Genomic DNA, 15484 nt, shown 5'->3' on the forward strand with positions numbered 1-15484 from the left:
ATTCATCACCTCTCACTTGTCCGGGTTAAATTCCATCTGTCATTTCTCTCCAATTTTGCAGCCTATTTATATCCTGCTGTATTCTCTGACAATCTTCATCACGATCCGCAACTTCTGGAATCTTCGTATCATCCGCAAACGTGCTAATCAGACCGGCTACGCTTTCTTCCAAGTCATTTATATATATTACAAACAGCAGAGGTCCCAGTACTGATCCCTGCGGAATACCACTAGTTACACACCTCCATTTGGAAAATTACCCTTCCACTGCTACCCTCTCTTCTATGGCCAAGCCCGTTCTGAATCCATCTAGCTAGTTCATCCCTTACCGCGTGTGGTTTAATCTTTCCCAGCCTGCCATGAGGGACCTTGTCAAATGCATTACGTAGTCCACGTAGACAACATCCACAGCCCTTCCCTCATCAATCATTTTGTCACCTCCTCAAAAAACTAAATTAAATCAGTGAGACATGATCTCCCTCATACGAAACCATGTTGTCTGTCGCTAATAAGACCATTAACTTCCAAATGTACATATATCCTATCTCTGAGAATCTTTTGCAACAATTTCACTATCACTGACGTCAGGCTCACTGGCCTATAATTACCCAGGTTATCCTTGCTACTCTTCTTAAATAACGGGAAACATTGGCTATCCTCCAATCCTCTGGGATCTCACCTGTGGCCAACGATGAAACAAGATTTCTGTTAGAGGCCCAGCGATTTCATCTCTTATCTCCCTCAGTAATCTGGGGTAGATGCCATTTGGCCCTGGGAATTTGTCTACTTTAATGCTTTTTAACACACCTAACACTTCTTCCTGCTGGAGTTACCCCGTTGACGGGTATAAAAGCCCAAATCAAGCTGTCGATCCGGAGTTGCCCTGTGTACGACCATTCACTGCTTGGCAGTCACGGAAGTGATGCTTACTATTTTTTAACCCACGCTCTCTCTCGCTCTTTCATTCACCCACTTGTCACTAGCTCACAGTCTCAGGTGCTCTCCTCCCACAAAGGCCAGAGCCTTGACTAGGTCCAGACAAGGTGACAGGTTCCCTTCCCTGAAGGACATTAGTGAACCGATTTTTATAACCACTCAGCAGCTTTCATGGTCACTTTTTTCTAGTGCCGGCCCCACAAATTACCATTTTTATACAGCTCATGTTTCACAACCTGCCTTTGTGTTTTTGTGGGTGTTCTCTCGATGTTTATTTATCTGATTTAAATTAATTTCATAGGGTATTAGAAGGAGGGGATTGGCAGTCAGAAAACTCAAACTAAACATCCGATCAAGAGCAGACAGACACTTTGGATTTATCAGGACATGGATATCATCGGAATTTGAACATGGAAGGGAAAAGCTCCGTCAGTAGTGGGGAGAAACAGTACATGTGTTTTGTGTGTGGACGAGGCTTCTGCTTGTCGAGACACACATGCACTCACAACGGGGATAAACCGTGGAAATGTGTGGACTGTGGGAAAGGATTCAGTTACCCATCCCAGCTGGAAACTCATCGACGCACTCACACTGGGGAGAGGCCGTTCACCTGCTCCACATGTGGAAAGGGATTCAGTCGGTCAGCGAACCTGCTGACACACCAGCAGGTTCACACTGAGAAGAGACCTTTTAAATGCCCAGACTGCGGGAAGTGCTATAAACGTTCTGGGCATCTGATGTCCCATCAACGTGTTCACACTGACGAGAGACCATTCAGGTGCTATCAGTGTGGGACTGGGTTCAGGTGGCCATCTCAACTCACTGTACACCAGCGACTTCACACTGGGGAGAGACCGTTCACCTGCTCCCATTGTGGGAAGAGATTCAATCAGTCAGGCCACCTGCTGAGACACCAGCGAGTTCACAAGTAACAACAGTGAATGGATTTTGCTGCACATCCAAGACTGAACTATGTTCATTATAACAAAGAACAAAGAACAAAGAAATGTACAGCACAGGAACAGGCCCTTCGGCCCTCCAAGCCCGTGCCGACCATACTGCCCGACTAAACTACAATCTTCTACACTTCCTGGGTCCGTATCCTTCTATTCCCATCCTATTCATATATTTGTCAAGATGCCCCTTAAATGTCCCTATCGTCCCTGCTTCCACTACCTCCTCCGGTAGTGAGTTCCAGGCACCCACTACCCTCTGCGTAAAAAACTTGCCTCGTACATCTACTCTAAACCTTGCCCCTCTCACCTTAAACCTATGCCCCCTAGTAATTGACCCCTCTACCCTGGGGAAAAGCCTCTGACTATCCACTCTGTCTATGCCCCTCATAATTTTGTATACCTCTATCAGGTCGCCCCTCAACCTCCTTCGTTCCAGTGAGAACAAACCGAGTTTATTCAATCGCTCCTCATAACTTATGCCCTCCATACCAGGCAACATTCTGGTAAATCTCTTCTGCACCCTCTCTAAAGCCTCCACATCCTTCTGGTAGTGTGGCGACCAGAATTGAACACTATACTCCAAGTGTGGCCTAACTAAGGTTCTATACAGCTGCAACATGACTTGCCAATTCTTATACTCAATGCCCCGGCCAATGAAGGCAAGCATGCCGTATGCCTTCTTGACTACCTTCTCCACCTGTGTTGCCCCTTTCAATGACCTGTGGACCTGTACTCCTAGATCTCTTTGACTTTCAATACTCTTGAGGGTTCTACCATTCACTGTATATTCCCTACCTGCATTAGCCCTTCCAAAATGCATTACCTCACATTTGTCCGGATTAAACTCCATCTGCCATCTCTCCGCCCAAGTCTCCAGACAATCTAAATCCTGCTGTATCCTCAGACAGTCCTCATCGCTATCCGCAATTCCACCAACCTTTGTGTCGTCTGCAAACTTACTAATCAGACCAGTTACATTTTCCTCCAAATCATTTATATATACTACAAACAGCAAATATTTCTATGGTCTATTTCTGCCAATGTTAATAATCTCCAGCCCAGTTATAGGTGTCAACATTCTCGATAAAAATCAAATAAATCCATTTATTGTTGAATACAGTTTGTGGAATCTTTGTAATATCCCAAACACAAGTTAGTTCCTTTTTGCTGTGAAAGAAATTACTCAAGTCAAGAGTGATCTGACATTTTATTACAAGCCTGCAGAGGAATGCTTCAGTGAACCCAAACTTCTCAAAGAGCAGTTATTGTGACGTTTGTACACCACACAGCTTCAGCTGCCTGCACACCCGAGGGAGTTTTGTCTGTTTACGGCCTTCACATGCCCCTGTTAAATATGTCCTATCATTCTCACAGGCCAGCAAGATAGTAGGTCAGTGAAAAATGTAAGAAAAACAGAAAACAGTTTCGGCTAATCAGCTACAGTAACTTAAAACAACAGATGTCTAGGGCAAGGGTTATGGTGGAAAAATACAGCAATGGAGACAGTTCTCATGAATATAACCCACTTTATACTAATAGTAATTATATTATCCCTTATTCCTCATATCCATCCCTTCTGTTATCCCCTGGACAGATTATATCTGACCCTGGTGGACACAATGGCCTCAGTTGATAGGGCTGCCCAAGGATCTTACTGGACACCTGTGGGTATCAAGTCCTTGGTGCTATTTACATCCCTGGTCAATCTACAGTTTCATTACAGATTTGCTGCTCAGCCTAGTGATGTCCACCCAGGACTGCATCATGAAGAGTCAGATTAAACTATATAAATATCATCTTGACATCCCTCTCTAGAGGTGGTGTTCAAACAGCAACTGGGACCTATCCCCTGTTTGACATCATTACAATTTGTCATCATTGAAAACATGCAAGTCAGTAAAAATTGTCAACGGGGATTAATCAGCACTTTCCAATTGAAGATGTTAATCAGTGAAACCTTTTAGACACCCAATTATAGATTTTGCATCAAAGATCAATTAAAGTTTGATGTAAAAGTTCATAATTTTATTGAAATTGAGTTCCAGTCAATAGTTCTTGAATGATCTTAAGGTCACAGATGGTGCTTTTAAAAACAAAAAGTACACTACAGCCCTGAAAATCAGTGACAGATCCAGAATATTAAACCAGCTAGCTATAGGGTTGTTAATATTAGCAGAAACAAACCTAATGTATCAGATTCTAAGTACTGGATGTGTTTAACAACAGTAGTAAAAGCAGCATCCAACACTCTTCATGAGTCACTTATGAATTAGTTGGTGAATGTACAGGTTTGAGAACTATGTGAATCCCTTTCCACACACAGCAGGTGAATGGTATCTATTCAGTTTGAATTTGCTGGTGTGTAGTGAGCTTGGATGGCAGCCTGAATCTTTTTACACAGGAAGTACAGTGGAGTCTCCTGGGTGTGAATCCGGTGGAGACCGGATAGTCAAACAAATCTCTTCCCACACATGGAGCAGGTGAACAGTCTGTCTCCTGTGTGAATTTGATGTCAAATGATTGCGAATCCTTTCCCACACTCAGAGCAGGTGAATGGTCTCTCTTCGGTCTGAGGCCATTGGTGTTCGCTGAGGGCAGAAGAATGTCTGAACCTCTTTCCACAGGAAGTGCAGCCGAACACTTTCTCCCAAGTGTGAATTTGCTAGTGTCCAATGAGCACAGACTACTGATGCTGAATGGATTCTCCTCACAGAATTCGCTGGTGTAACTGGAGGCTTTGTAACAAAGGAAATTCCTTCCCATCCCACACACACTGAGCAGGTGAACGGTTCTCACCAGTGTGAGGGCGCTGGTGTCTCGGCAGGTCAGATGAGTGAGTAAATTTGTCCCCACACTCAGCAGGTGAACGGTATCTCCCCACTGAATGCGTTGCTGTACAGTGAGGGTGGATGACTGTCTGAAACTTTTCCACAGTAAGTACAGCTGAATGGCTTTTCAATGTAAATTTATTGGTGTTCAATGAGATTATATGACTGCCTGAATCTCTTTCCACAGCAAGTACAGCTGCATAGCTTCTCCTCAGCATCAATTCACTGGTGTAGCATCAGGGAGTTTTGCTGGGCGAATCTCTTCCCACTGAGAAAACAAATGAATAGTTTCTCCCCAGTGTGACTGGGTCAATGGTATTCCAGCTGTGATGGTTAATTGAATCCTTTGCCACAGTCCTCACATTTCCACATTTTTTCTATGGTGTTGATGTCTTTGTGTATTTTCAGATTTGGGTGATCAATTGAAGCCTCTTTCAGGGTTAAAACTCTGCACAGTGGGGCTATTTATTTGAGGTCTTGGGTAGGCCTATCCTGGATCCAGCTTTGTATAGAGCCCCCACTGCGAGCATCCATACAAATGCTTTAAATTCAAAATACTTCTGACTGGGAAGAGGGACGATCTCCGCACTATTGTTTGTCCTAGCTATGAGTCTCCGGCTGTTGCACTGAGGTCATCCACAAAGTGGAGGAGCATAGTTCGAGGGAGGAAGGAGCATTAGGGTATCCTGACATGCTCCTGTTATTGTATGTGACGGATCCTTTTGGGTTTGTGGGGGGTGGATGAAAGGCTTGAAATATTGTTAACTGTTATACACATATGGTTGTAAAGATGTAGTTCTGAAAAATTGTGAACAAAATATGTATTAAACGATGGGGGTGGGGAGGGGTTGGGTGGTGCAGGATATTTTTGTATTTAGTATGGATGTGGTTGAATAATTGAACACTTTTTCTTTGAATAAAAATATTTTTAAAGTTCTGGGAACCTGATGTTGCATCAACATCTTCACACTGACGATAGACCATTCAGGTGCTCTCACTGTGGGACTACTGGGTTCATGCAATCATCTGATCTCACTGTACACCAGCGAACTCCCAATGAGGAGAAGCCATTCATCTGTTCTCTGTGGGAAGGGATTGGACATATTTTCTCCGGTGAACAGAGTGAAGATGACATGATCATTTGAGATTTGACAGGATAGACATGTGCCAACAGATGAGAATAAACATTAGTCAGCTGCAAATCTAAACTGGAAATCGGGAGCAATGTGTTTTGACCAGAAATTAAACCAGAGAAGACTGGAAACACTCATAACTGTGGATGGAGAAAGAAAGTTAAATGTTTCAGATATTTAAAATTCATTCATGGGATGCAGACATCACTGACTGGGCCAGCATTTGTTGCCCACTCTTGAATTGTGTGGCTTGTTTGGCCATTTCAGAGAGCATTTTGATAGTCAACCACATTTATGTGAATCTGAAGTCACATACGCCAGACCAGTTAAGGGTGGCAGATTTACTTCCTTCCCTGAAGGGAATTTGTGAACCAGGTGGATGTTTACAACAATTGACAATGTAGTCGTCATTTTAATTCCATATATATGAACCCAGTAGTCCCAGAGCGGGAGCCCCACAGCGGAGGGCCCCACAGCGGGAGCCCCACAGCGAGAGCCCCACAGCGAGAGCCCCTGAATGGTCTATCGTCAGTGTGAAGACGTTGATGCAACATCAGGTTCCCAGAACTTTAAAAATATTGAATTTAAATTTCACCAACTGCCATGGTGGGATATCCAGCATTCACAATGTTTTGCTTTTCTTGAAAGTACAGGGCATGTGTAAATCATATCGGAACAATCTAACTTCATGAAATCAGCACATCTGTGCTGGAAACGCGTGGTGTAATTCCATCATAAAAAGTTAATTTACCAGCTGAATTTGGAAATGGATTCACGTGATCATCCCATTCACTGTCAGAACTGTCCAGTCACACCAGAGAGAGACCATTCAGATATTCCACATAAGAGGTTTTCCCGTGGTTAACGTTGCAGCTTTCAAAGCCCCAAATATTTGACCCAATATCAGCATTCATATTGACAAGGGATAGTTGAACTGTTCTGCCCATGGGAAAAATATTAAATGACTTGTTCATTCCACCTCTGCATTCACATCTAACTACAGGGGTTTCTACTGTTGTTAGGTTCACTTAGGACCGAACGGTGGTGGAGGAGCATGCTGGTTAGCTGCTGTATCAATTGATTTAATAATATCAAATTCAACTGTGCGGTGGGAGGAGTCAGCCAAAATTGTAACAGTTGCTTCTTTTAAAATATTGACACAGAGCCGAGAGAATTCAGTTAGTTGGTGGGCAAGCAAGAAGTGAAGACAACCTGGGGACTGACAGAAAACACCAGCAATCAACCAATGTCAACTGCTCCAAACAACTGAAAATATTTTAAAATTAACTCGACCCCAGGATTGGTGCCGAAATCCCCAATTAGCTACGTGTTGAGAATTGTGTAAATCTCTGTAAATTTAAACTTGTTGGGCGCTATACTCTTTTTTTCCCCCATATTTGGTAGCTGGTTGTGTCTCTGTATATTGACTGGTCTGGTTGACTTCTTCCCTTCCTGAATAAAATTAATAAAATTTGGTCTTTTTGGTCACCCACTCATCTCTCTTTTCGTTCTGGTGAATCACAGACTCTGAAGTCTAGAACCGTAAGGCTCCGGGTGCCTTGAAAACGCTCACTCAAGGGCTTCATGAGTCGAGCATAAACAGTGACCCACCCACTCTCTCTCCTGTGAAGTCGTCCCAGTGTGACACTTCCACAGTTTACCACCACCTGCACGAGAGAGACAAATACGTCCAAGAGTGGTAGCCAAGACCACTGCATGTGGCGTAAACAAACCCTTATACTCCGCATGTCCCCAGAGTTCAGTTTACAGGGGCAGCAGAACTGGAATGGTGAGGCCGACTCTGATGCAGTTTTGCAGCTCGTTTGGGGAAAGCAATCGCACCGGCAATAAGGTAGATAATTGGGGTCGGGTGGTGGAGTGTGGAATCACTGGCTGGGCCGGCATTTATTGGCTGCCAGAGGATGTGGTGGAAGCAGGCACATTAGCAACATTTAACAGGCATCTGGATGGGTCCATGAATAGAGAGAAATAGAGGGATACGGACAGAGTAAGGGCAGGTTTTATTTTAGTTCGGGCATCATGATCAGCACAGACTTGAAGGGCCTGTTCCTGTGCTGTACTTTTAACCTGGTGTTGTAAGACATCTTACTGTACTTGTCTTCTGTAGCCATCTGGGATGGCCACTTACAACTAGGGACAGAGAAACTCGCAAAGCCTAGCAAGTAAAATGGACAAAGCAAGATTCAGGCAGGCTCAGAGCCTGAAATGTATATTTGCAAGCAAGAAGTCCAGACGGTATCTAAACTCCGACCAATTAGCATTGTGATGGGCAGATTAGCATTTGATGGCCCATCTCCACCAAGACAAAGGACTGGTACTTGAGCGACCAGTACAGTCCCAGACATTTCAGCGCCACTCCCTGTTCTAGGGAAGCATAAACAAGAGGGTCAGTGACCACTTGGGACACGCCCAGCCATCCAGGCACCCACCCATTTATTGGTTAGAAATCGAACACCGTGATCAGGGAACTTCCAATTAGTGGGGTCCAAACTGAAGGACCGCCAAAAAGAGCGCGAAAACCCCCAAGTATAAGAAGAGAGTTCGTCCTCTCTTGGACCTGGCGCCCTGGCTACGACCATTTCCAAATGCAGCACCACCAGAAGAAGTCCAAGTTCAATGTTCGCTACCAGACGAATGAGTCTAGCTGAGCAGCAGTTACTTCTCCAGACTCGATAGATCCAGAATCGGACAGCGGCCACTGTTCCTCTGACCTAAGCTGGGTGCCTGAAGTTAAGTACAGGTTGTCTTAGTTGATAGGTGTAGTTAACTAGCAGTGTTTATGTTGCATGACTAATTGTGTGTAAATAAAGTACCCTTGAACTAACTAACTGGTGTTTGGCTCTTTGATTGATAGCTGGTTGAACCTTGTGGTGGCATCATTTGATACCTGGCGACTCTGAGCATTAGAATATAGATACCAAAAGAAAGGAGGGCAAACCCACTGATTGCCATAGTTAGAGCAGAGCCACAGAAAAGGCAACAGTTCTATTACTTTGTACTTTGGTCAATAGCTACAATTGTAATAGTATGCCAATAGGGTGGTACGGAGGCACAGTGGGTAACACCCCTGCCTCATGAGGAACTGGGTTCGATCCCGGCCTCAGTCACTTCTCCCTGTGTTTGTGTGGGTCTCATCCTCAAGACCAAAGAACACTTCAGCAGTCAACGGCATTCAGCCTCTGATCTTCGGGTAAGCGTTCTCCAAGGCGGCCTTCTGGACACGCGACAACGCAGAATCACCGAGCAGAAACTTATAGCCAAGTTCCACACATGTGAGTACAGCCTCAACCGGGACCTTGGATTCATGTTGCATTACATTTACCCCCCACCATCTGGCCTGGGCTTGTGAAATCCTACCAACTGTCCTGGCTGGAGACAATTCACACCTCTTTAACCTGTGATTATCCCTCTCTCTAGTTGCTCTGTCTGGACCTGTAGACTTAATTACCTGCAAAGATTTGCATTCAAAGTATCGTATCGCATTGACTTTGTCTATATTTATGTTTCTGGAACCCGCCTCTTCATTCACCTGAGGAAGGGGCAGTGCTCCGAAAGCTAGTGATTCGAAACAAACCTGTTGGACTTTAACCTGGTGTTTTGTAAGACTTCTTACTGTGCTCACCCCAGTCCAACAGCGGCATCTCCACATCAAGATCAAAGATGTGTAGGAAAGGTGGATTGCCCCTTAATTGGAAAAATTAAAAAAATAGGATGACAATTATTAATTTATATGAAACGTGAGTTGCAGCGGCGTACTGTTTACCTAGCATTCCCCGCGGGTCAAACTGGACCCTGTTCTCACCACATGAGCTCCTTGCGCAGGCGTAGTATTTTGTTGTGAGTGCCGCATGCGTCGTGTGGCTTGTCCTTGGCGCTGCAAGGAGCGGACAAGAAACAATGGAGAACAGTTGAGTAATGGAGCCGGTGGGGGAGTGATGGTGCCAGCGGACTGGGCGGATAGGCTTCATAAATATACCGTGGAGATTTATAACTCGTATTTAAAAAAATAACCGGTCCCGCTTTCGCAGCATATGGGGAATAAAATTCGGAACCACGTCTCTGGTCACCGAAAACAGGCCTGAATTAATGGTCGCCAGCTTTATGGGGGGCATTGAGCGGGAGAGCGCATGTGTGGTAGCCATCTTTATGGGGGGCAATGAGATCCATGGGGCATGCGTGGCCGCCATCTTTGCAGAGGCTGCAAACCTGGATGAATATGCGGCGCGGGGGGGGGGGGGGGGGGGCAATGAATCAGAGACGGAGTATAGTGTGAAATCAATGGGTTGTAAAAACAGGAGGTCGGTGTTACAGTCAGAAACAACAACAACTCATTAACTTGATCAATCATTCCAGTGAATTCTAACAAAGTCTGTCTTCCAGTGAATTCGAACAAAGTATGTCACTCAGACAGATGAGATATTAGGGCAGGTGACCAAAAGCTTTGGACAGACAGTCTGAAGGAGAGTCTGAAATAGTTGCTTGTTTGTTACAGAACTTGAGAATCACTGACAATAAAGACGGACAAGCTGTTGAAGCTTTTTGACTGGCACTCAACAGGACAGGCACAAACAGGAGAACTTAGTGAAGACTCAGAAATGAGGTCAGCAACTCATCCTGAGATATATGTGACACTGAAATTGTGAACATACTGACTTCATTTCAGAGTGTTCTCAGGGAGAGGGATGGAGCTGGTGTGTAGTGAATGAAGATTGGTGCAAGGCTGAAAACTCCCTTCAGTTTTCTCAGTGTTTAATTAGAGTTAATTAGTCATCAGGAAGAGAACCAGAAATCAGAATGGGCCATGAGACTGATTCCAGGTTTAATTTAGTTAGAGAGAGAGAGAGAGAAAAAAAGGAAACCCTGGGAGGTTTGGAGAAATCACCTTCACCATCCTTCATTGAATCGCCACACAGTAAATTTTGGACACTGGTTGGTTGGGGGTTTCAGATTTTGTTACGAGGAATGACTGAAGTAAATGATCAAACGTATGGTTATCTCTAGTTGTACAAATTTGTTAAACAGATACAAAAAAAATTGTTCAAAACTTTGTGTTGGAATTCAGCATGGGGAAGGGACAGAGTGTGGGACGTGGATTTGGAACCTTGGGGGAACAAGAGAGGAAGAAATGTTTCACAGAAAATTGTGCTGACAGTGTCAAAGTCAATATTTTCCCGCTTCTGTAGTAGAAAGATACCACACACTCGTTAAGACAGAATAACAAGCTTTATTTTCGAAAACAACTGCATGCAGTAATGGCTGAAACTTGAAGTCAGAGCAGTCAACAAAACTGCTGAGCCTTTCACAAGTTCCACGCTTTCGCAGAGAATTAGCTCAATATTTATACATTATCTTTATCAAGATTATGTGACAACAGTATGGTCAGGAGTTTGATCGGAAATACAAACGGAAGCAAAGACCAGACCATGTTTGGTCATATCACTCATACCATATATTGAGGGCAGCACGGTAGCATTGTGGATAGCACAATTGCTTCACAGCTCCAGGGTCCCAGGTTCGATTCCGGCTTGGGTCACTGTCTGTGCGGAGTCTGCACATCCTCCCCGTGTGTGCTTGGTTTCCTCCGGGTGCTCTGGTTTCCTCCCACAGTCCAGAGTTGTGCAGGTTAGGTAGATCGGCCATGATAAATTGCCCTTAGTGTCCAAAATTGCCCTTAGTGTTGGGTTGGGTTATGGGGATAGGGTGGAGGTGTGGGCTAGGGTAGGGTGCTCTTTCCAAGAGCTGGTGCAGACTCGATGGGCCGAATGGCCCCCTTCTGCACTGTAAATTCTATGATTATTTAGTCCTCGGAGGGAACATTGAAAGGTCGGAATAGACTTGTTTCTTCCTGAACTGATCTTGTTTTAAATTCCTACTGCCCTGGGTTATGACGAGTTAGTTTTATCAGGAGTTGCCGAGGTCCGATGTTTTGGAATGGCTTGACCTTCGCTGATCTTTTCAGACTTCAAGTTATGCAGAGTTGGCCTACGGCCATACTAGTCTGAAAATGTTTAGGGCAGCATTCTTTACATGGGCCTGGTGAGCTGGAATGAGTAGTTTCAGCCTTTCTTATATTGTATCAAACCTTTTGACCAGTCTTCCCATTGACCAGTTTTCCCATCATGCCATTACTTAATTCATACCATATCACATACCATATGATTTTTTAAAACTCTGTTTTGTAGCAGATTAGAAGGGGAGGATTTGAAGACGTGGTCAACTGGGAGAAACACAAAGGCACCAGCACCATGGACAAACCCTGGAAATGTAAGGAATGTGGGAAAAGATTCAGTTACCCATCCCTGCTTGAAAATCACCGGCGCAGTCACACTGGGGAAAGACCATTTACCTGCTCCACATGTGGGAAGGGATTCACACTGTTAACTCACCTGCTGACACACCAGCGAGTTCACACTGGAGAGAAACCGTTCACTTGCTCCGTGTGCGGGAAGGGATTCACTCAGTCATCTAATCTGCTGGCACACCAGCGAATTCACACTGGGGAGAGGCCGTTCACCTGCTCCATTTGTCGGAAGGGATTCACACAGCTATCCCATCTGCTTACACACCAGAGATTTCACACTGGGGAGAGGCCGTTCACCTGCTCCATGTGTGGGAAAGGATTTGCTGAGTCATCCAGCCTGCTGAGACACCAGCGGATTCACACTGGGGAGAAACCGTTTACCTGCTCCGAGTGCGGGAAGAGATTCACTGAGTCATCTTACCTGTTGTCACACCAGCGAGTTCACACTGGGGAGAGGCCATTTACCTGCTCTGAGTGTGGGAAAGGATTCACTGAATCTTCCAGCCTGCTGATGCACCAACGGATTCACACTGGAGAGAAATCGTTCACCTGCCCTGTATGTGGGAAAGGATTCACTGGGTCCTCTGATGTGCTCCGTCATCAGCAAATTCATACTGAGGAGAGGCCATTCAGCTGTACTTCCTGTGGAAAGAGATTCAGGTCTTCTTCCAACCTCACTGCACACCAGCGAACTCATACTGGAGAGAGACCGTTCAGCTGCACCCAGTGTGGGAAGAAATTCACTCGGTCATCACATCTGCTGACACACCAGCGAGTTCACATGTAACTGCAGGGATTGGATTCTTCTGTTATTTCTGCTGTTAGTCACATCCAGGACTGAGCCAAGTTCATTTTGACAGTTGGGATTTGTTTCTGCCGATGTTAATAATCCGCGTAGCTGGGCTGGAGTTTAATATTCTGAGATAGTAAGAGATTTTGAAGTGATCCATACTGGCTTCAGCCCAACACCCATACTCTGGTTCGCAACAGTTAACCGTTCAGAGGAGACTGCGACCACCAGTGATGGAGCCCAGCTCTCACTCTGCGTCATCCATCTTGTTTGTCCTCCTGGATCAGTAAACCATTCTTACCTGTCACGGCCTTGTGTTTTTCTGTGTGTTTATCATATTTAAACTGTTGCATCTCAATAAACTATTTTTTTAAAAAAGTTATTTTTATTCAGGTTTTTATCAAAACATAATTTTTGCATAACCATGAACAACATTTAACAAAACAAGGTGAACGTTAACATCATATAAAGAAAAAAGAACAAGAATGCACAACATTCCCCCCCCCCCACGGATTGCTGCTGCTGCTGACATTTTAGTGCTCTCCTAGAAAGTCGAGGAACGGCTGCCACCTCCGAGAGAACCCTGTCATGGACCCTCTCACGGCAAACTTTATTTCTCGAGACTGAGAAACCCAGCCATGTCACCAATCCAGGTCTCCACACTCGGGGGTTTCGAGTCCCTCCACATTAAAAGGATCCGTCTCCGGGCTACCAGGGAGGAAAAGGCCAAGACCTCGGCCTCTTTCGCTTCCTAAACTCCCGGATCGTCTGACACACCAAAGATCGCTATCTCTGGATATGGCACCACCCGCGTGTCTAAGATCTTGGACATTGCCTTAGCGAATCCTTGCCAGAATCCTTTAAGAGCCGGACATGTCCAGAACATATGGACATGGTTCGCTGGGCTTCCCGCACACCTCGCACATCTATCCTCAACCCCAAAGAACTTGCTCATTCTCGTTGCCGTCATGTGTGCCCGGTGGACCACCTTAAACTGGATTAAGCTAAGCCTGGCACATGATGGAGAGGAATTAACCCTGTTTAGGGAATCCGCCCACAGGCCCGCATCCAGCTCCCCGCCTAGCTCCTCCTCCCACTTACCCTTAAGTTCCACCACTGGGGCTTCCTCCGCCTCCTGCAGTTCTTGGTAGATGTCCGACACGTTCCCCTCCCCTACCCAGGTGCCAGAGACCACCCTATCTTGTATCCTATGTGGGGGTAGCAACTGAAATGTCACCACCAGGTCCCCCATCCTTTTAATACCTGCCCTATTCCAGCTTTGAAACCCTCCGTGTATCTTGCCCGGGACAAATCTGTGATTGTTGCGTATCGGGGTCCAAACTGAGGCTCCCTCAACCTCCCCGTGTCTTCTCCACTGACCCCAGATCCTTAGTGCCGCATCCACCACCGGACTTGAAGAGTAGCGCGCCGGCGAGAATGGCAGAGGTGCCGTTACGAGTGCCCCTAAGCTGGTGCCTTTACATGAGGCCGCCTCTAATCGTTCCCAGGTTGACCCCTCCCCCAATACCCATGTCCTAATCATGGCTATATTAGCCGCCCAGTAGTAGCTGCAAAAATCCGGCAGCGCCAGCCCCACCACCCCCACCCCCCGACTGCGCTCTAGATACAGTCTCTTTACTCGCGGGGTCTTATTTGCCCATACAAATCCCGAAATGATCTTGTTCACCCGCTCAAAGAAGGACTTAGGGATGAAGATGGAAAGGCACTGGAAGACAAACAAAAATCTGGGGAGGACTGTCATCTTAACAGTCTGCACTCTCCCCTCCAGATAAAGCGGGAGCATGTCCCACCTTTTAAAGTCCCCCTCCATCTGCTCTACCAGCCGGGATAAGTTAAGTTTGTGGAGGGCATCCCAGTTCCGAGCCACCTGTATACCTAGGTACCGAAAGCTCTTCTCCACCATCTTAAGCGGAGGTTCTCCCAGTCTCTTCTGCCCCGTAGCTTGGATCACGAACATCTCGCTTTTCTTCTCGTTTAATTTGTACCCCGATAAATTGCTGAAGTCCCTCAAAATCTGCATGACCTCCCCCATCCCCTCTAGTGGGTCCGAAATATACAGGAGCAGATCATCCGCATAGAGCGAGACCCGATGCTCCTCCCTCCCCCCGAACCAACCCCTGCCAGTTCTTTGAAGCCAGCAGCACTATGGCCAATGGCTCTATTGCAAGGGCGAATAGTAACGGGGAGAGGGCCTCGGTGAAGCCTAAAATACTCCGGCCTCACCGTGTTTGTGCACACACTTGCTACGGGGGTCTGATAAAGTAGTTGGACCCACCCTATGAATCCCTCACCGAATCCAAACCTTCTTAGCGTTTCCCACAGGGACTCCCATTCCACCCGGTCAAAGGCTTTCTCTGCATCCATCGCAGCCACTACTTCTGCATCCCCTCCTTCTGAGGGCATCATAATAATGTTTAGGAGCCTCTGTACATTGGAGTTCAGTTGCCTGCCCTTAACAAAGCCTGTCTGATCCTCCCCTATCACCCCTGGGACACAGC

At 45.9% G+C, this 15484-nt stretch overlaps 1 protein-coding gene across 6 annotated transcripts in view; it reads left to right on the top strand.

Moving 5' to 3' along the window:
- The window catches only part of LOC140420843 (uncharacterized), a 56865-nt gene extending 43519 nt beyond the window's left edge, over positions 1–13346 (top strand). The window contains exons 1-2 of one of the 6 annotated variants that reach the window (XR_011946612.1): positions 1871–4825; positions 7017–8698. Coding sequence is in view for 4 of the 6 variants with exons in the window: in XM_072504923.1 (XP_072361024.1) it covers positions 12120–12962 (843 nt within the window). In the remaining 2 variants the exon portion in view is untranslated. Of the gene's footprint in view, positions 1–1870; positions 4826–7016; positions 8699–9704; positions 9782–10366; positions 10475–12056 lie in introns of those variants that run through there. The other 5 variants (XM_072504919.1, XM_072504921.1, XM_072504920.1 and 2 more) reach the window with 5 other exon arrangements.
- The last annotated feature ends 2138 nt before the right edge of the window (positions 13347–15484 follow it).

The sequence above is a fragment of the Scyliorhinus torazame genome, chromosome 5 (genome assembly GCF_047496885.1).
Source record: "Scyliorhinus torazame isolate Kashiwa2021f chromosome 5, sScyTor2.1, whole genome shotgun sequence".
Taxonomy (NCBI): Eukaryota; Metazoa; Chordata; class Chondrichthyes; order Carcharhiniformes; family Scyliorhinidae; genus Scyliorhinus; species Scyliorhinus torazame.